This window comes from Trichoplax adhaerens, genomic scaffold (assembly GCF_000150275.1).
Source record: "Trichoplax adhaerens TRIADscaffold_2 genomic scaffold, whole genome shotgun sequence".
In the NCBI taxonomy this organism is placed as follows: Eukaryota; Metazoa; Placozoa; class Uniplacotomia; order Trichoplacea; family Trichoplacidae; genus Trichoplax; species Trichoplax adhaerens.
In genome coordinates, this window is record NW_002060944.1 from 4,329,409 (window position 1) to 4,350,862 (window position 21,454).

The 21,454-nt window shown below is 33.7% G+C and overlaps 2 protein-coding genes across 2 annotated transcripts in view; both read right to left on the reverse strand.

Moving 5' to 3' along the window:
* Nucleotides 1–10,843: 10,843 nt before the first annotated feature.
* Nucleotides 10,844–17,937, reverse strand: TRIADDRAFT_53396 (uncharacterized protein; the record flags this gene model as incomplete). Its single annotated transcript, XM_002109921.1, has 14 exons — nt 10,844–12,233; nt 12,342–12,372; nt 12,511–12,618; nt 12,716–12,769; nt 12,876–13,065; nt 13,138–13,198; nt 13,272–13,316; nt 13,418–13,525; nt 13,700–13,767; nt 13,890–14,011; nt 14,158–14,366; nt 15,057–15,232; nt 17,511–17,601; nt 17,873–17,937. 14 exons carry the CDS (start codon nt 17,935–17,937, stop codon nt 10,844–10,846), a joined length of 2,718 nt encoding a protein of 905 aa, XP_002109957.1.
* A 2,935-nt stretch (nt 17,938–20,872) lies between these two features.
* The window catches only part of TRIADDRAFT_53397 (uncharacterized protein), a gene marked incomplete at both ends in the record, with an annotated part of 7,699 nt that continues 7,117 nt past the window's right edge, over nt 20,873–21,454 (reverse strand). The window contains 2 exons of the mRNA XM_002109922.1: nt 20,873–20,956; nt 21,064–21,444. Of these exons, the coding sequence (XP_002109958.1) occupies nt 20,873–20,956; nt 21,064–21,444 (465 nt within the window). The remainder of the gene's footprint in view (nt 20,957–21,063; nt 21,445–21,454) is intronic.

A 21,454-nucleotide genomic window follows, 5' to 3' on the forward strand; every position in this document is an offset into this window, starting at 1 on the left:
CATTCAAATTGTCAATGACAATCTTGATTTCGGTCCATATCGCTTCAATTTGTTAGCAAGTTCAACAATTCATGGATTAACTTTTATCGCTTGGAAAAATGGTAATGTATAGTCATGATATCAATTAATATGCTACTGATATATTAAAGATAGTGCTACAGTTATTTTGTAAACATATCACTGTTGATAAATTCTCTTTATCGATGTCATCAATAATTTTGAAAGCTATTTCATACCATAGCTACAGAAAATCCATAGAGAGAGACGAGGTTACATCCTTGTCGTGCCTGCTTATAACAGACCAGCAATAATTAGTCTCTCACAAAAATTGCAAAAGTTGATATCGAGTTAAGATTGGTAGCTCGTGCGTAGCATACTACAAGTTTCATTAGTGACTGTACTCAGTAGATATTTGTTGAGCAGTAAAGAAGTGTAGGTGATTATGAACAGAGCATGGTCGTAACCAGCAATATCCTTGAGCTACTGTATTGAAAGCAACATTTCTTATTCAAGTATAGTGCTTGTAGTAAAGTCTTAATCGCTTCTATGCTGTACAATGATGCAAGAGTAGAGTACTGACGCGCTATCTATAATAATAATAATAATAAATAAAATAGGCTCAAAAATTTTCCAATAGTTCCACTTTTAGGACTGCGTATAAATTGGCATTGATTAAATTTTCAGTAAAATCTGATAGATGTAAACAGCAATTTAATTTGTATTTCTTAGAGCTAAGAGCCTACGAAACGAAAATTTTTTCCGACTTGGATGCAGTAGATTTTAAAGACAGAGACGAACCCTACAAAGGTTATTATTATCCGTTGGATTATTTTGCACGATATTATGCATTTTGACACTAAAATACAAACTTCAACTATTTGTTAAGTACTTAACGTCATAGTTTACAGGATAGTAACACAGAGGGTGTTCTTTCCCTTTTCTTTCTATTGGAAAGGATTAATGAAATTCTTTTGCAATTATTAAAATTTGTATGTACACATGCAACAAAGTCGCACTTGACATTAAAATAACTAATTGGAGTTACTGATTCAAAATTGCATAGGAGATAGATGCCGACCAATTAGCTCTATGCAAAGGCCAAAAGACTCCATAACCTTTCTAGCTATATCAGCTGATGGTGAGATTTTAGCAGTGTGCATGTTAAGGGACAAAATTAGGCCATGCATCGGATTCGCCAAAGTTGGTCGTTTTCGTCAGGTATGTACTACTAAAATTAGATACTATATATTGTTATTTAAAACTTGGTAACTTTCCGGTCTCTACCACAAAGATGTCATATAAGCAAATGTTATATTGTACTGTGTATTCTCTCGTGTAATAATGTTTGTATTTCATACTACATGTGCTTGCAGAGCAACATAACTCAGAACTTCTTTGCAGGCATGTCATTGTGTAATGAGGATGGTATGTTCAACGTTACAATGTTTATACGTGGCCTTATCATTTCATTTATAACAAATAAATTGATGTATCGATGTATTTAGGTCTATATCTAGTCGACTGCAAATGGAATCCTGGTACTACGAACAATTTCGCTACGTGTTTGAGCGATGGGAGCGTTTCGGTTTATGCCTTTGATAGCAACTGGAAGAATATACAGCAGACATGGTGTAGAAGACCTAATCCTGTGGCTACTGCTAGTATGATTGCATTTAATATATGTCTATAATCAATTTTTTGTAATAGAGTATCATACATATAGATAGTTAGTGTTTTATAATGTACAAAAAATACACAACACTAAGCCGGATTATATTGGGTGATTTTAGTATGCTGGAGTCCTAAAGGAACGCAACTTCTTATTGGTGACGCTCATGGGAATCTTACACAATACAAAGTCTGTTTTAAGCTAACATATCGTACTTAATGAATATAGCATCTCGACTGGAGGGTAATCAAATTGACTAAATTTGCTTATTTTCAATAACATCTTTTAGTTAACTGATGAGCCTGCTCAGCGGCAGATTTCATGCGGATTAAAAACTCCACATAAAGGTTCTAGTTGGATCTACATTTAGTACCTTTACATGTTGGTATCTATTTTCTGATTGTGTGATAATGTTTCTTCAGTGACGGACGTTCTATGGTTCTCTGGTCACGTTTTTATGATTATTTATATGCCTGTACTATCGGGGAATGAAGACGATAGCGACGAATCCCCCTCACTAGTAGTAATAGACACTCCAGTAAGTCCTCGCTTTAATTTTCTAATTTTAATCTATTTGCAATTAACATTTTAATCATAATCCATCGTACGGTACGACGACAGAAAAATGCCGCTCCTAAGATAACAGACTTTGAAGATACCTATTTTGGAATGGTAATGGAAGAAAAAAGAGTAGATCAGTTCTTTATATCTAATATCAAAGAATGGTAAGATTGCACCTGAAGTAAATAGAGTTTAGCTCACTTGATATTGCAGCATTAAATCCAATTTTCTTATTAATTTTAGGGATTTAGCCATTTCTGCTTCCGCTAATGCAATGGAAGTAACGACCATAGGGGAATTTTCCTCGGTTAGAGCCACTTTATATAATATTATTAGTATCTGTTTACAATAGTTCCAACTTTAAATCTTGGTCTCGCAGGGTTGTACTTGGTGGGATCTGGCTGACGGCAGTCGAGCAGAAGTACCAATTGATTTTTCATCAAACGCTGATGCCTTTCCTGCTGGATTGTCATTCGATTTTTCTTCGAACGTTAAGCTATCACTTGGTACATCAACAGTTTACATAATTCATTAATGATGAAATAAAACTGAAATTTTAGCCATCCATTTAGAATACTTGCTTCTTACAACCATATATACGTACTCATGAAACAGGGGAAGATAGACAACACCCGGCATGTCCTATCATGCTTATGATTACTGATCATGGAGTGTTACATGGGTACTATTTAATAAATGAAAAACAAGGTGCAGCCCCAAATATTATAAAAACCATCAAACAATTCAATCCTGATGACATAAAAGATAACGTAATAAGTGAAGATATCGAAGCTCGATTAAATTTGTTAATTACAGGTACTAAATAATAATATCTTAGAATTCGCTACATAGTGTTTCGAAATATTAGTCAATTCATATAAGTCTTAATAAATTTTATTACTTGCTGCTGTTTATTACTTTAATTATATTATCTTATAAATCCACATACAGATCAGAAAAATACTGCTGCGAGTATTACAGCGACAACACTAGAAGATCGTAATACTGCACAAAAGAATAACGATGCGCGCGTAGTACAGTCGAATAAACCACTTTCTAGCTCTCCAAACGTAGGAACATTCGGTAAGGATGAATCTCCGTGACAGAAAAAATTTAAATATTTTATAATTGCAGTGAATGTAGACTTACTACATTTTATTTTTAGATGCTACTAGAATTGTAGAATCAGTTGTACAGTATAATATAACTAAATTGCAATTGTAAATATTAAAGATATGTAGTCCTACCATTTAACTGTAAAATGATTTTATTTTTAGTAAATCCACAAACCAAAACTGAGACAATGGCAACGTTCTCTTTCCGTGGTACTTCCACCCAACCTGCTGCAGCGCTAAGTAAGCCGTTTCAGTTTAATGCAAGAAGCAGTGGGGACACCTCTTCTACTCTGACGACAGTAGCAGATAAACCAAAGATCAATTTTGGAGCTATCTCTCCATCGTTTAATATTTCTTCATCGCAAATAAAGCCATCCTTCACGAAATCAGATGAATCCAGTGTAAAGCCTTCAGGTAACAAATGTCTAGTGTGCCATATACAGTATCTATATTGCTCTTAATCGTACATTAATATCAATCTAAAAGTTAGTATTTAAACTTTTCGATTTACAAAATAATTATATTTTTATTGAGTCATAAGATTACAGCAGTAGCAATATTAATTTTTTTAACCTCCTTTATTATCTAGGTAATATTCCTGTAAAGAATGAGAAACCCACAAGTGAAAGCTTTATGACAAGTAGCCATTATGTCCCTCAATTTGGAGCCCAAGATAATACGAAAAGTCCGTTAGGACCACCATCTACTAGTGCTTCATTCAGCTTCGCGCAGGCCCCATTCAAAGCTCAAGTTGGTTCATTTACTAAAGCGCAGCCAGATATTGTTTCCGTACGAACTGCTATTAGTGGTGTCCCAGAACAGAGTTCCAGTAAGAGTCTGAAAGAAACCGCTAATGTAAACTGGTCAAAATTACAAGTAAGAAAATACTTACTATAGTTCACGTCAACTTTTAAGGGCATCCTATTGCTGTTGTTTTCGCTTAATAAATTACCTTAATCTTGATCAGCCACCAAGTCAAGGACGACCCAATGATGAAGCCAAATCAACTCCTTCGAAAGGTTCTTTGCATATATATGTTTAGTTAAATGTATTTTAGTACAAGTAAATTAGTAATAGCAGCGCTTATGATTATATCATTTTCCAGAAAAATAAACATGCCAAAGATAATAATAGCTCTTAATGTTTATACAATTAAATCTTAGATGGAATAAAATTAAATATTAACAGTCCACTGGTTGACAAAGCACCTATTGATGAGCAACAACAGGTATTATATCTCTACTATAAATTCAACCTTGCAATCATATTTAAATCATACTAAATTGTGGAGTCTTTTGTCAGAAATTAATATCTGCAGTCAGTACAGCAAAGCAAAAGGAGAAAGCTAACCAAGAAAAATTCGCGCGAAATTCCTTGAAAGAGGTAAGTTGGTAGATTAACGTATCGTTAGTTTTTTATCTATTGACCCATATGATACAGTCATATCTGCTAAAATATTTTCTAATCTTGTTAATATAATATGTTGCAGATTTCTGACTTTATACAGGAAATTGCTAGATTGAGGTTGAGGATTACCAATTTACTATCTATTGATGATAAGAAGCCAAACGATTTTTCAAGGGAATTTTACAAGCTTCGAGACGATTGTAGCAACTGTCATGACACATGCAAAGAATTAGTGGATTCAATGAAAGTACGTTGACTGATTTGCTAGCAATAAAACAAAATTTTTGCAATAGTTTAACAGTAAAGTTTTGTACATCATAGGACTTTTATTCATTGGTTAAACAATTGGGTATTGAACTTGCTTACGCTAAGAATAATTTATTAAATTCCAGGTAGGTTATATTTATCAGTAATTCATTATTCCTTGCAATTCATTTCTTTCATAATTTTTATTTCCATCCATACAGCAATGATCTGGACAATTGGAGAAATGAAGAGTATGTAAGATTGCTCAAGGTTCGTTATGTAAGATTCGATTTCATGGCTTATAAAAATCTAAAATGTAAATGATCCCATTAAAATAGAGTCGTAAGTTAGATCCATCTTCAGAAGCATTACACCAGAAACTGCTGGAGCTATATCAGTCTGTTGATTCCAAAACGCGGTAAAGATAAAGCATGATATTACCTTACTGCCATTAGAATGCATTCCTTATCACAAGAAGATATGGTACTTATTTACATTTCGTACTGTAGGGATATAAATGAAAGATTCGAAGAGTTGTGGATAATGTCGTCTCCATCAAGGCGCAGGAAGTAATACACAATACCTCAGGAAGAATATTTCAATTTATTACGTTTACTATTCCATTTGTACCTTTCTAGATCCCCGTTTGTGTACGTTTTGGATGCCATAAAGAAAGCAATAAACGACAATTACGATCTTCTTATTAAATACGATGAAGAAATCGAACATATTCTATCTACTTTTAAAAAATGTCACCGTGATTTCAAAGATCGCAACGAAATCTCTAATAATGAACACTTTACAAAGTCAGTATGAATAGAAAATACATATGTATGATAGTTGCGATGAAGCCTTCACTTTTTAGTGTCGATTAAATATGCTAATCCTAGTAAAATTTCTCTAAATCCTTTAGCCAAGTAGATATTGAAGCTTTAAAGGATAGGCTTGCTAGGCAAAAATTAGATGACGGTTTACCACAACTAACAGGTATCTCTAAACATTTTTTTCGTAAGCTGACGAAGAATGTATTAAGCTTTGACAAAAGGTAATAGCATATTCTGTATCTATGGTAACGGTATGTGTAATGCTTTTTATCTGTCTGTCTTAAGGTGGATTATCTACCGATAAACAGAATAAATTGAAAGAAGATATTGGCGGGCAGTTACTATTTCATACAAACGTGAAAGGTTGCTCATTGTCATTCATACTAGTTGTCATTAAATCATTCTACATACTCTCATTATGTCTTTTTCATTGTAAATGTAGCTACATTTACCACCAGTCGTATTCCCTTGAACTACCTAGAGTCGGTTGAATTAGAAGATAAGCGGTATCAGCGCTATGAAAGTACCAAAAGTGCTAATATCAAAACGTCGAGTGTTGGTATTCAAACTGAAGTATGTTATGATAGTAACAAACAAGACTCTGCAATTGACAGTACGTATATCCTGAAAGGGAATGACTCAATCTCATTTTCCTCCGAACCGGAGCCCGCCTTATCTTTTAAGAAAAATATCGAGTCAAGAAAAGGTTCGTTCAATGTGTATCTCCAAATTTCTAAGCTTATTTCATCTTACTCCAAATTTTTTTATTAAAGAAATTGAAGATGGCATAAGTCTAAAAACTGAAATTAAAAGCTTAGAAAATAGTGGAAGTCAGATCCTTGCCAGTGCGGCAGCGGCCCGACTAGGAAAAAATTTTATATCTCAGGAAAGTACAGAGAAAACCTCAGCAGCCAGAACTATGTCGTCAAATATTCCTTCAATGTCCTTCGGAGAGAATGCACCTGGACTTGTAGCTAAAAGTAACTCTGATTTAACTTCTTCATCCGACGTGGTCGGTCAACATAAGCAACCTTCTTTATCAAGCTTTAACTTTGGTGTCACTTCCAAGGTAACTTCTCCTTCGACCACAACATCGATTCCCAAATTTAATATCCAGACGACTTCCGCTGAACCAGCTTCGACCTCAGTAATGCACTCTACATTTAGTTTCTCTAAAAATCCTACAACACAATTTACTGATAACTCAATATCACCGCCCAAACCTCAATTCAATTTCGCATCCAAAGAAACTGCTGGAACAGTTTATGGACAATCAAAATTTCTTCCCAGTACAAATCCTACGTCAAAATCTTCTAATAATACTGCAACTCCTAAATTCACTTTTGGTTTTGGTTCTGCCAACACAACACAAGTATCTCAGTCAAGTAGTAAAGCAACTGTAAACTTTGATTCTAATATGATTAAGGAAACAAATAAAACAGAACTACAAGTATCTGAAAATGAAAATAAAACAGTGAATAACCCGGTAACCTCTAGCTCTGCTTTTAAATTTTCGTTGGGTTCTGGTGCAGACTTTCCAACATCGACGGTGCCATCAACTTGTGCTTCTACTACAACTGGAACATTAAACTTTCAATTTAAAACAGCTAAACCCCATCAGAGTACCAACAAAGATGATAACACTGTCACGCAAAGTTCAACTACAAATTTTACTGCGATATCCTTATCTTCTAATCCTGATGAATTAAAGTCAGATGATGTCACTGAGAAAAATAAAAATGCCCCTGAAGCCATACAATCCCCTCTAAGTACTAAAGCAGAAACAAATGTCACTTCCGGGAAGGAGATTAGTATTAGTAGTATTTCTTCGGTAAATTCTAATGTTGCTGCAAATAGTCCTCCAATGCTACAAACTACTTCAAAGAGTTTATCATTAGCGACCACAGCGACGCTTGCAACAGCTTCTGTTACGCCATCCGTATCGCTAAATTCTGCTAAAGGCACTGGTACTACAGCTACTCATGAAAATGTACTACCAATAAATCCAACATTGGCGAGCGTTACTGTATCTACTAAAGGTAAGCTGAAGCTAATTCTTGTAATGAATACTTTAATTTAAAAGTGGATGAGAAAGCTTAATGTTTATGTAGTCGTCACATCAAAATTGGAAACATACACATAAATCGTGGCTGTACTCTAAGCCGCGATACTAGACAATATAGTAGTAGGCACTGTTTGCAAGTTGTATACTTTAACTATAGAAAATTTTCCTCTAAAGATCATTAGTAATCATGACAATATCTCTTGTTTAGATGCTACTTCGAGTCAATTCAGCAATCCTACCTCAACGACAGGAATTAGTTTTGCTCCGATTTCTACGAAACCTTCAAGTTCTGATTCCACTTCATCTTCCTTTAAATCGCCGAATACGGTAGTATCTCCACAAGCTCAAGGAACTGTTTCTAATCCCAATACTGTTTCCAAAAGCGAAGTAACCTTTTCGCAAGGAGGATTATTTGGCTCTCATCCCGGCACTACTGAAAGCACTTCTACACCAGCGGTGGCAACTGTGCCATCTACAGGGCCAAAAACGGGCACTGGCGATATGGATTTTGATATGGAAGTTGATGGTAGTGAAGGCGTTAACGCTGGTATGATAGTAAGATTTTGTTCTTGATAATTCGCAAGCTTAACTAATTTTTATTTGTAGATTTTAAAAATACCTTTGCCGGTCTCGGTTCAAAACCTTCGCAGCAGTCTACATCTACTTTTTCTAATCCTTTTGGGGGCGTCAAGGCGCAAACAACCGCAGAAACAGCTTCTGGACCCTTCAATAGCCCGACAAGTGGATTCTCTTTTGGTATTCTCTTCGTTTATTCATAAGTATTGTAAAGAAGTTTTTTAACTAATTGAATTTCTAATATGCTTAGCTACCAATGTTAGTAATCAATTTCAGCAACCAACGAGTAATCAAAACACTCCTGCGAATACGGGTTTCGCTAATAAATTAAGATCGGAAGCATTAGGTTAGTAGCTGATACTACTAGATCCTCCTACTTTTGCTGACCAATAATAAAATGAATTACAATGTGGGAACACATTATTCTTGAATAATGTCATTATTAACAAGCCAAAAATATTTCAGTTACCTTCTATTAGCCATATATTTGATATTAGTTATCTGGTAATATATTTTTATATGATCAATATTTATTGTCAGGCTCCAATACATTCGGCAGTACGGCAACTTTTAGTGGACCATCGCAGAGTTTTAATCCAAATTCTTTTTCTGTCCAGAAAGATTATGTGTTTGGGTAAAGATTATCCATATATTGAGAATAATTATTGTGAAAGTTTGATTACAACAATTAATTATTAAAATTGATATATTAAAATTGATATACTAACATTAACGTTTATAGGGCGTCAAGTTCTTTACCTTCCTTTTCTAATGCCAACCAGCCCCCTGGTACTAACTCGGCATTTACCAGCAACCAAGGAGGATTCGGTGGCAACAATCAATTTGGTAGTTTTGCTGCACAACCTACAGCATTTGGTGCCAATAATAACAATCCATCGTTTTCTTCCTTTTCAAATCAAAATCAAATGCCGGCAAAAAATCCAAACTTTCAATCGTAAGTTTTCCGGCATCAAGATTGCAATTAGGAGTGGGTTGTATAAATTAATAAAATCAATTAATATAACTAATGACTACTAATACTACTGTCAGTGAGTACTTTACGAATACTTGCCAATGATTTGTAATGAGATTTACATAGTACTGAAATAATTCGAGATATCAGATAAATAGGCCTTGTATTCGTACACCGCAGTAACTATAACAACCCAGATTAAAATTGTTTGTACTGGCAGACTGTTAAATTTATTACTTATCAGCATTATTATCCATAGGAGCTCTTTTACACAACGCAGAGCGTGAAGTCTGGATTTCCTGGTTCCTTATTTTGTAATCAGTTATGTTATTATTGTCTACAAGTACAATTTGGGCATCGAAATCAAATCATTTAAAGGATACTTAAAACCTACTATATTATAAAAAATTTCAGATTACATATCTAAAACTACAAAATATCCAAATCTAAATTATATTTCGTCAAATGTATTGTATAATGCCATTTGTAGTTCTAATAACTAAGGTTGGAATGATAAAAATGTTAGACGTTGTATAGTAGAATGTTATAAAATCATCTTATATTAGCATTGCTTGTTGATAAACTGAAGGATATTATATGCATTAGTGTATAGACAAGCTGATTTTGTTAATAATCGAATAATTGGCTGTGTTGTAAAAGGAAGAGTTTTGAAACGAAATAAGCTGATAGGCCTGTGTTCGTAGCACTTATCTTCTTAGTATCGTGTTTGTATAATTCATGAAATTAATCACAGCGTAAGTATTTATTTTATTAGCCTTTACTTAAGCGAATTAAAAAAATCTAATTTAAATGGTATTGTTTCATTTATTACTCTTGAAGTCAACAAAATGAATTTTTGACATCAGTACAAAGTGTATCAGTGTTTAAGAATTTATACAGACTTTGTCTGGGTTTGTGTTCATTTAAAGTCTTACATTGTCAATCCAAAGTAAATTCACCAAGCATCTCATCGCTTGGTATTATTCTTACGGTAACTTTATCATATAAGGGCATAAACTTTCACGATGGATCGTTCTGTGCCAATACCAATACAAATATAATAGAGCATTTACAAATTTAATTTTTCAATTGAATTAAATGGATCATTGATCATCAATAAATGTTATGTCGCAGTTGTTGGATTTTCAATTTGCTTATAATTTAATAATAAAATTGTTGACTAAAATTACTGAATATTCCTATTCTGATAAATGATACATGTACGCGTAAGGGATAGTTATTGACGAGTAGGAATCTACATCGTTTAAATATACTAACTATCCTATCGCAACAAAATTTTGAAAGATTTGATCATTCAAAGATTAAACTGTCAATTACAGCCTGCGATCTGTATTATTAGCCTAAAATACTTATAGCAACCACAAAATTAGAAACAATAACGTACACTTAGTGTCTAGTATTGTTTCTCTTCTGTTTGCTTGAGAAAACGAAACATAATACAATCAACACACACATGATTTCGATCAATAAGCAAACGGAGGTTTCACCAAATCCTTTATGATGGCTTTTTTCAGAAATTGACCTTATTTCATTTGTAATATCTTCTAAATTAATTTCTAAATGATTTAATCTATTCATTAATGATTGAACTGACTTAGTATTTTGCTCAATCAGAGAAGTTAGAAGATTCATTCTTTTATCAGATGCTTTCTGGACGTCATCCAATCTTTTGACAAATTTTTTACTAAAATCTTCCAAATACAAAGTTGTCAATTTGTAGTTTTTTTCCAGAGTCTTAATTCTGTTATTAAGACGTGTTAATACTGATTCTCGATTAGCGCCAGTCTTATGAACTGTTGCTGATTCTGAAGGACTAAAATCGATATCTAAATCATAATCAAAGTCAACATTTAATAATTTTTCAAGCGTGGACTGGATAGAACCACCAACCGAAGTTAAATTTGATGATGGCGTAGTTTCATTTTTAGAGTTAGATGTCGATTCACTTGCATCACGTCTCTTATTAGAATCGACATTAGCAACTTTAGATTTATATTCTGAGCTATCTACAGTAACACTTGGTTGCAGTATCGAAGATACTGTTGAGAACTCGTGATCTATATTTTCGAAGCCATCGCTCGTAGATATCATTTTATTAACAACAGATGCCTTACTTCCTGGAGACAGCAAGTAATCGGAGCCACTTTGTTCTTGTACCGTTGTTCTACTTGATTGAATATTAATAACTGGCTGTGATTCTTGCATGGGTAGATTTGTTTGCATGATAAGTTCAATCGATTTATCAAATTCTAGCGTAGAAACAGTATCAGACTTGAGCTCGAGTTCAGAAGGTTGATTAATTGAATTCATAGAATACGTCAATTGCGCAAGAGGAGAAAGATCGATTGAAGAGACTTCATTTATAGGCTTGTTTGGAATTAAATTAGATAACTTATCGAATTTTTTGATCGTAGATGTATTATACAATGGATCATTTATGATTACACAACAACTTAGACAGTGATGCAAGTAAAATATTGAAGCAATTTCTTCAACATAACTGCCGAAAATAGCGCGAAAAGGCAAGTCCAAAAATTGACAATATTCTGTGAATGGCATAAAATTGAATGTTCGGATAGAAACATCTTCAATACTTTTATCATTACTGACGTATCTGTTTGCCGTAATTTTTTTTCCGGAATCCCCTAATTTGTTCTTTTCGTTCTCATTAGATATTTTCTGACTAGATTTCGAAGTTGCATTTACAATTGCTTCGATAAATTTACGATTATACTTTACCATAAGATACCAATACAAACTCAGTGTTTCATTTTTTCTATATCAAGAAAAATGATGATCAATAACAGCTATATGATAATACTGGGATTATTAAATGCATACAGCACATGTATACATATAAATATATATATATATATATACGTACATGTAGCAAATGTCGTAGTTAGGGAAATATCCTAAATAGATATGAAAACGGAACTGAGTTAAGAGAGTCGATTACGAAATGGTAGTTAACAGCATTATGTATCCTTATACATGTTGAAATTTGAATTATTATCACACGATGATTACATTAATATGTAATACAACCATACCTGTAAGGTTATGATTATCATTTCCGATAGCATGATCACTCGTAGTTTCATTTCTACTACGTTTAGTAAACGCTTCACCGACTTTTTTAACTATCGTTATGACAGCATCTACCGAGTAATATAGTAAAAATGGCATCAAATACACCAACAATACCGTAAACTCTGCTAGTCTTCTGTATTACAACATCTATTAATACCAACTTACCTAAGCCTAATCCCATAATTGTAGATTTATTCCCTTTGTTAGACTCTTGTACTACTATTTATAGAAAAATTTAGGTTATTGAGATTACGTGTATGCACATCTTTCGAAGTTATATGATTATATCAATGCTATCACATGCCCAAGGTTAGTGTTTTAATACCGTCAGATTTCTCATTTGTGGAATTATCTATCTGTTGAGATGAATTCACTTTAATAGATGTATCTTGCCCGTCCAAATCATTATCAGCGGTTTCAGAATCATCGAAATCGTCAACCCAGGTAGTTCCCAGTACACGAAAAAAGGTTAATGGGCAATAATGTTCATCTCGAAAAACTGAAAGTATCTCAACCTGAAACAACAATTTATGTCGGTAACTAAAAGACATCATTCTAATACTGTATACTGCCGAATAGCTACTAACTTTAACAAATCTTGCAAAGTCGTCTATATCCATCGCAAAACTCTGAATCTTTCTTTCGTCTCTGTATAAAAATATATTATATGTAAATGGTAAATAATGTATATTTTGTAGCGCATTAATATCATTGTTCTTACTTGGCCTTAAAAGTATCTATTACTTTCCATTCACGGGTAGGATTTCTATCGTCAAGGAATACATTATGTTATAAATATCTTAATAGCTACTTCACAACCGACTATTCTACGTAATTTTTAGGAACTATACCCATATTACTGGTTACCTTTGACTTATAGACACACGAAAGCTCTCTGGTCTAGATGAAAACAATTCTAAATTGGCTATTTCGATTGATTCTATCTTGAGGTGGTCGCATAGTTCAATTACGAACCTGTCGAATATAATGGACAATCCAAAAAATGGAAATATTAAATTAGAAAATTTTATATTGCACAATAGTGTAAAGGCGACTAATACATTATCAAAATTTCTAAAGAGGTAGTTACTTTACATTCATTAATCGAACTTTACGTACGCGTAAACCTTTTAATACAGTTTTACATACCAAATATTCGCTGAACATGGGTTATTCATGTAAACATCTTTATCACCTATTAATATTCCTTCGGCATTCTAGTAGCATATAAATTATGTAAATGATACAAATATGAATTAATACGATAAAGTGCGTTATGACATTATGCAATACTGCTGCATCCAGAACTCGATACTAAGTCGTTAAGTGGAACACTAACTTTAGCTTCAGAGTTCGATTCAACAATCTTTGCCCCACAACTAGAAGAAGCGTAGTTATTTTGAGACGGTTGTCTGTTTTTACGAGGTAAATTGTTACTAGCTGATATAGAATTGTGATGCCCTGCATAAAGAAATGAAAACCAATATAATATGTCTTACTGATATTTCATGCAATTGTATAACGAATTATTAAAATGACCTCTCTATAACATAACCAAAATACTATGCATATTTCAATGAAAGCATGACACTTAGACTTTAGCCTACCTCGCTTCATGCTATCTTCAAACTGTTTCTTTTTCCATTCTTCAAAGGATGGCATAGCTGTATCTTCCTCCTTTTCCGTAGTTATTTTGGCCTTCATGTTATCAACATCGATTTCAGTAGTTTGTTCATTCTTTACCATATTTTGCGGGACTACCGGTAATTTATCAGTATCTTTCTTTATATCATCGACTGCTTCATTTAGCTCGACGCTATAAAATTAGATTTATAAATTACAATGATTGAATATAACCTTCAAGAACACATTTTATGTAACATATTAGTGAGTAAAGTATCCTTGCCTATCACTGCATGATAAAAAATGAATCATATATAAATGCTAGAGTCAACGGGACTCTGCTTGCTATTATGATATTAGTATTACAGTATATTACAGTACTTTTGGCTTCTATAAATCAACTTATATCTCCTTATACAGTATAACTTTGTTTAATTCTAAGGCTGAAAGATGAATAATCTATCATTTAATAAACTACTTCAATAAAAGATTAGTATCACAACTAGGGGTAAATAGATCCTTGATCATAGAAAGTTTGAAAACATTTCAGGGAGACCTTTAAACATTATCATTTATGGGGATTCCAACTACGCTTTAAGGTACAACAATTTAATAAAACAGAGAGATCTTAACAATAATTATCATTCCTGAGGATTACGACTACGTCTTAAAGCATATCAATCCGACAACATATACTGCAAGGTTTACACCAGGAAAGTTCAGTAAAATCCATATATACTATACACCATACAACAACTCATACAAATTACGATTCGTGAGTGAATTTAACGACCTGGGTACGGTTGTAATAATAAAAGTTTCATTTTAGCTATAATGTCATGTGCTGCAGTATAGATTAATTTACTAAAAGCTAGAAACTTACTCTAGCGATTGTTTAACGTCTAGGTTCAAATTCTGATGTGAAGCTTCCCCATTTTCATCTTCATCGAGTTGTTTGTCATCATTATGAATGATTTGCTCATCGGACTGGCTATGACCGGAATTATCGTCTGAGGCTCCAATTGATGAAGTCGTTCCGTCATCATAAGATACATCGTTCTGTCCGCAAATTGAATAAAAAATTGAAATTGTTAAACTTTGATCCAAGTTGCAAAGCCTCTTCTCCGTATTCAGTGATATACGTAGATGTTGAATAGTAATAATAGTGGTTTACTGTAAGCTAATTACTTGAAATAAATTAAATATCTCCTCTATAATAAGTATTATTATCAAGTTGACAGTAAACACATTTTACAAATAGGACAAGAACATTAGTCAGTAACGGTGTCAGTATTTCGTAGGACTAGTTAAAAAGCTTTAAAAGGGAAGAAATTGAGAAATTACACGCAAGGGTAAGATCACAGTACAGAAATATCCTGTCCCATACCTCTATTTAATAATAATATTATTTATAAGCGCATCTTTTACACAATAAAATAATCTTGCAACATTACAGTATTCAAAAATGTTGTAAAATCACTAGTGTTACAAAAATTGTACGTGACGTGATTTATTCAACGGTGTTAAAAAATTGTGAATGAAATGCATAAAAGACTGAGTATTGCTAAATCATAATTGCAGATTCAAATGTAAATTAATCTACAAATAAAGAAAAAGATAATTAACTGTTGAACATCAAAAGGATAGGGTAGTTATAAATTTATTCGTATTCGTCTGTTATTCTTTCATAAATAGTGCTCAAAAGGCAAGCATGCATAGGGCTCCATTAATCTTGCTGATACAATTCTGTGAATAATCTAACACAATTACTGTACAAAGGTGTGCACACAGCTACCCTTTCAAAATTGAACTTTTGGGCTTACCCATTCGATTCCAAGTGATTCTAACTAGTTTTATTTTCACCTCTATTCATGTAATTCAATTTTGTGTAGTTTCCATCTTTGTAAATCACTTCTTTTTAATCCAGAGTCACTTCAATTTACAGTTAATCAATTCAAATTCTGTCAATCCCCCCCCCCTCCCTCCATTAAGTACAGTAGTCGCTGCTATAGCCTGTCACTGTGCATTATAAATATACTGAACGTCGTACTGTATACATCAACATAGACCGTGGCATACACATTCGTATATATTTGAACATAACTCAGCTTTAAATCAGTCATTGAATTCAATGATATTCAAGGCACTGAAAAATTTGCACATTTAGATTCAATTCAAATCAACTTCTTTCATTTTAACATAACTTAATTCAATTTCAATGCTGATTTGAATTAGTCATTGAATTGATGAATTCAGTGATTCAATTCAATGTCTTAATTCAAGGTACCGCAAATTTTGAACGGGTAGGCACACTGGAAAGTCTGAATGCCTACAACAGCAATATGCTAGTAATTCAAGTAAAATCACTATCTCGAAATACGGCTAAAATTTTCCTTGCATCTCTTTCTCTACTGTACAGTACAGTACGTATCTACTGGCGATATTTAATTCATTAGACATTTCAATCTTCACTATCGCTAAAACGAAATTGATAGGAATAATACTACATGTGTTGCTATTAGAACCTATGGAATTGTACATTTGTAAGTGGTTAGGATTACAGTAGAGGTATCCTCAAACAAATCCTACATACAGTACTGCCTGCAGTAGCATTTATGCTGACTTGAAAGAATACCGTATACTCTACGTAGTAAACTCTTTTGCATGCGCTGCACATTTTCGGCGACGATTCTACGATATGACAACGTAGACATCTAACGGTACACATATCTGTTAATCATAATTATCAGCTTTTCGTTTCAGCAAGTGTCGATATCGATTTTGAATGGGTATTTCCAACTGAAGACTCCTAACCATCAACTTCAATTTATAACAGTAGCCATAGTACAGCACTAGTAGGCGTAAACTTGTAACTATTTTAAATGTTACGGTTATGAAAAGAAAATTCTCCATCAAACATCTCACAAACGATGCTGAATAGCACTGTGATGAACAAATAATATATGTACAATTTACTACTGGCTGACAAGAAAGAAAAATGCGGTGAAGAATACTTCCTAACATGCAAATAATTAATTAACTACTAACAGACAAAAGTTGAGCTATTGTCCGCAACGGAAATTTCCAAAGTATTCTGAGCCAACAATGCAATCGATACGAAATGATGAATTTAGAGCATAGAGTTGAAAGATTGGGTCTTATTGCAGACAAGTGAGGTATTACAGCATCATATTATTATTTCCTGTATAGTGATGGAAGAAAGTTCCAGCACTACCGCAGACATGGAAGTACAGTATTCCAATAGAGTGTGGATTCCATACTGATGTATAGTAGTGGTACCAGTGGTTGTAGACTCGTAGCATGTTTTTTAATTTACCGAATTGGAATTGTAGCCTTGCAGATTATTTTGTATCCTAGAAGCTCCAATTTGCTCAGCGTTAGCATTCATATCATTATCATTATCGCACCTAGTCAAAAAAGATGCGATCCATCAGGTTAAAATCATTGATTGAAAGATACTATAAGTTGAGAAAATGAATCGCATAGAAGATAAATGTAACATTGCAATACAACCACTCTACGCTATCATTTCACCGAGACAAAAAGAAAATAACACAACGTAAAATGTAGCTATCAGCCTATCACTGCCAGCGCAATTGCCTACTAATAGTCCAGAATTAACATAAAGGCGAATCTAGTCTTAGTAAAAACAGATACAAAAAATACCGCCGCTATTACCTTCCTGCATGTAGACGGAGGACGAGGATAAGTAGGTAAAAGAAAAAGAATTTCATATTGTCCATGCCAGTTGATTGATCCCAAGTTGGCACCAAGTTGGTAATATGCAATTCCTTCAACCTCCTTTAAACTATAACCAATTCAGTTACTACATAGTACAAAATGAGGATAAAATTATTGACAATGTCTTGCCCAATAGTAGAATACTCCAACTGTAGTGATTAGTCAGCATTGATATTGAAAAAAATGGACTAATAACTTGACATTGACTGCAGTGAAATTGGCAATGAAAAAATGTCGAAGAAAAAAATTATTTTCTACGTCACACAATCGCTACAGATTCTAAGTAGTAGTCTGTCTATTATTCTTTGTCCTACAGTGCAGTACTCTACCTACAGTACTCACTGAGTACTCAGTACTGTCGGTAGTTTACACTGTACTGTACTGTAGGCGTCCAGTCCATACTAGAAAATGCATCGGTGTACAGTACACTGTACTGTAGGAGAGACGTCCATTTAGGGCTAACTGGAGTGTATTGTACTGAGAGCGATGGTCAATTTCAGTCATACTGTACTGTAGTTGTGTCAAATGACTTGACGTCAGTACAGTACTGTACTGTACTTATTATTGATTGATTGATTTTTTTTTTTTTCTTTGCCTATGGTGCTGCACATTGTGAATAGGTAATTTTACTTGACAAAAGGTAGTCATAAATTTAGAAATTCCATCTAACAATGACTAATGAATCCTGGTAATAAGTTATGTACTAATATTTCCATTGACGAAATCGGTCATAGGTCAGTCAATATTCCCTGTTTATTTTACTGTCAGTTCGCTACGTGTCCATTTGTGATTGAGCCAGACTGTGCGTATGAATGAATTCAAAGTCACTCCCATTGAGTGTACAGTGTACAGTGTACAGTACAGAGACCATACGAGTATACTGTACGACGTCACAGTACAGTACAGTACTGGACGTGGCGCATATTCCAGTCCGTCAAAAACAAATGGCCGAATTTATTAGAATATCTATTGGACGTTGCGTAAATTCGTCTTGCACGAGTACTAAAAGTTCCTTCATTGACAAAATTGTTCAATAGTATCGGTGTGTAATAGTGGACATCTCAGTTGAGAGGGGGTAACCAATGATTCAAACAACCTTTGCTATACTCATATGGTCTAGTATACAATACTGTACAGTACGTGATTCAGTCAGAAACTTAGCAGACAAATACTCTATCTATTCTTCTCCAAAGTCTCAGTCATATACTCACCTACACTCAGTAGACTGACGTACGTACAGACGGTACAGTACAGTAGTCATACGGGTCCAAAAAAATGGCATGATACGGTATGGTATGCTACCGCCTCCTTTTGTACGAACAGTAAATGAAAGCAAGGACTTTTTCTGTCATTATGCGTAACCAACTTGCTAGCTTTGAAGCGAATCTGAGAACAGTACAGTGCATAATTTTAAGATGTTACATTGACTAGCAAATGATCTGATTCTCAATTTTGGCCAATAAATAGTAATTGGCAATCTCTATCATTTCGTGTTTTAGTTGCGTGTTCAAAGTGAACTGTCATCATTTGAGATTTCAGCGAGCTCAAATTTCGTTTCGCCTCCTGAACTAAACAATGCTAAGAGGAAATGTCTCGAACAAGTCTTTGCCAATGTTTAACACAATTAGCAGACTTTGATTGTATAACATACGGTACTATAAAATTGTGTAGGAAAAGCATGTAATAGTGGCGATAATTCAGTTAAAACCAATTCCCAAACAAGTAAAACTGAACGTGTTACACGCGATACTGACAAAACCACCTCAGGATTTCTCTTTAGTTGGTCTAGTAGTACAGTATGCCAAAGGTAGAAATGGCTCCAGTATTTTTTTTAAGAATAGTTCGGCCACCTAGAAAATACTAATACTAGAGTCCAATCATAAAGTCATAGACTATTAGAATCCATTAGTCTAATGTCCCTATGGACTACTATAATACTATACCATACAATCGATTAGTTTTAATGCCTGCTTATATCTCAGTGATCGCATACGCCATTGACTTTGTAAACATTATGCTACGGATTATCAGAAGCTACCAATTCAATGTTTCTTAATACCTCAGTTACTGGATGTAGCAACGTATATGTTATCATGGTAAAATTGATTACTGCTTGAATCTTTTAACAGCGTACATGAATCTGCATATGATATTCCTACATCTATCATCTTGACTACAAAGTTTCTACCATTTGCATGCATCTTACTACTTATTCTACACTACGGTATATATCATCTACGCTTCTACTATACTTTATTAATTACCCTATATTAATTTAATACGGATATGTACATTACTATTAGACACTGTATCAATGTATCATGGACTACTATACGAGTATATTCCACAGTGTCTATGCATAATAATGATCGATTAGAACGCAAGTCATGTCAGCTTGAATGAACAATCAAGAATTGACTTGAATTTTTTATTGGATATTTTCATGATAATTGTAGAAACTGCCAGATGCAAATTAATTATCGCTGAATCTTTACGTATCGCATCTAATAATTTCAATTTGAATTAATAAACTTGTACTAGGAAAATTTAAATACTAAAACTCTACATGAATATTGAAATTGTAACAATTACTACTAGTACTCAATCGTGCTGGTACTCTTGCTAATAAAGGTTCTATATAAAATGTCTAAATCTTACTGTATAAAAAATAGAATAAAAGGTACTTTCGTATTTCACTATTGTTTCTTTCACATAAAAAGTGGTGATAATCGATAGTAAAATTGAGATATTTTGTACGTAGAAACAAAACACTTGTAACAGAGTAATAACGTAAGGCAAACTACATGTATTATAGCAACTACTGTACGCGTATTATAGATCATCAGGTTAAGGAATATCCTACCTGCATAATATTCAAATACTTATGGAAGAAAAGATCACATTACAATATATCATATTACAAATAAATTTTGCTTTTTAACTCATCCAGTCCAAGTCTTGGTCCTCATCATCAAATAATGATGCTTCCTTAACTTCTTTTTCAGGCATTGGAGGTGGGGACTGAGTAACGGTTAAATTAATTAACGTAGATAATCAGCCAAAATTACAAAACTATAAAAGCTAAATGCCAAAATGTATCAACTTTCATACAACAAACACTAGCTAACCTCGCCTTTCGTAGAATTATCGCCAGATTCTGGAGAGCGAGAGGAAGCAGCATCTTCCGCGTTATCCTGTTTCTCGTCAACGAATTTTTGTGAGGCAACTACATCGGAGCTAATCGCGTCAGTAATAGAAGCTTCCGTATTACTGTTGTCATCAGAAGGTTTCTCATTTTCCTGAGTCTCCTGTTGATTTTGACTTTCAGAAACTTCCTTATGACGATCCCCTTCACTATCTTCTGGTTCATTACTACTATCTCCATGACGGCCTTCAACTAGATTTTCTTCGGTAACCTTACCGGAAATATCACTCCCTTCAGCTACTCCTTTCTTTTCGTCTTCATTTTCTTCTTTATCACCTTCACCATCAACTTCATTACTATCGTCCTTTTCATTA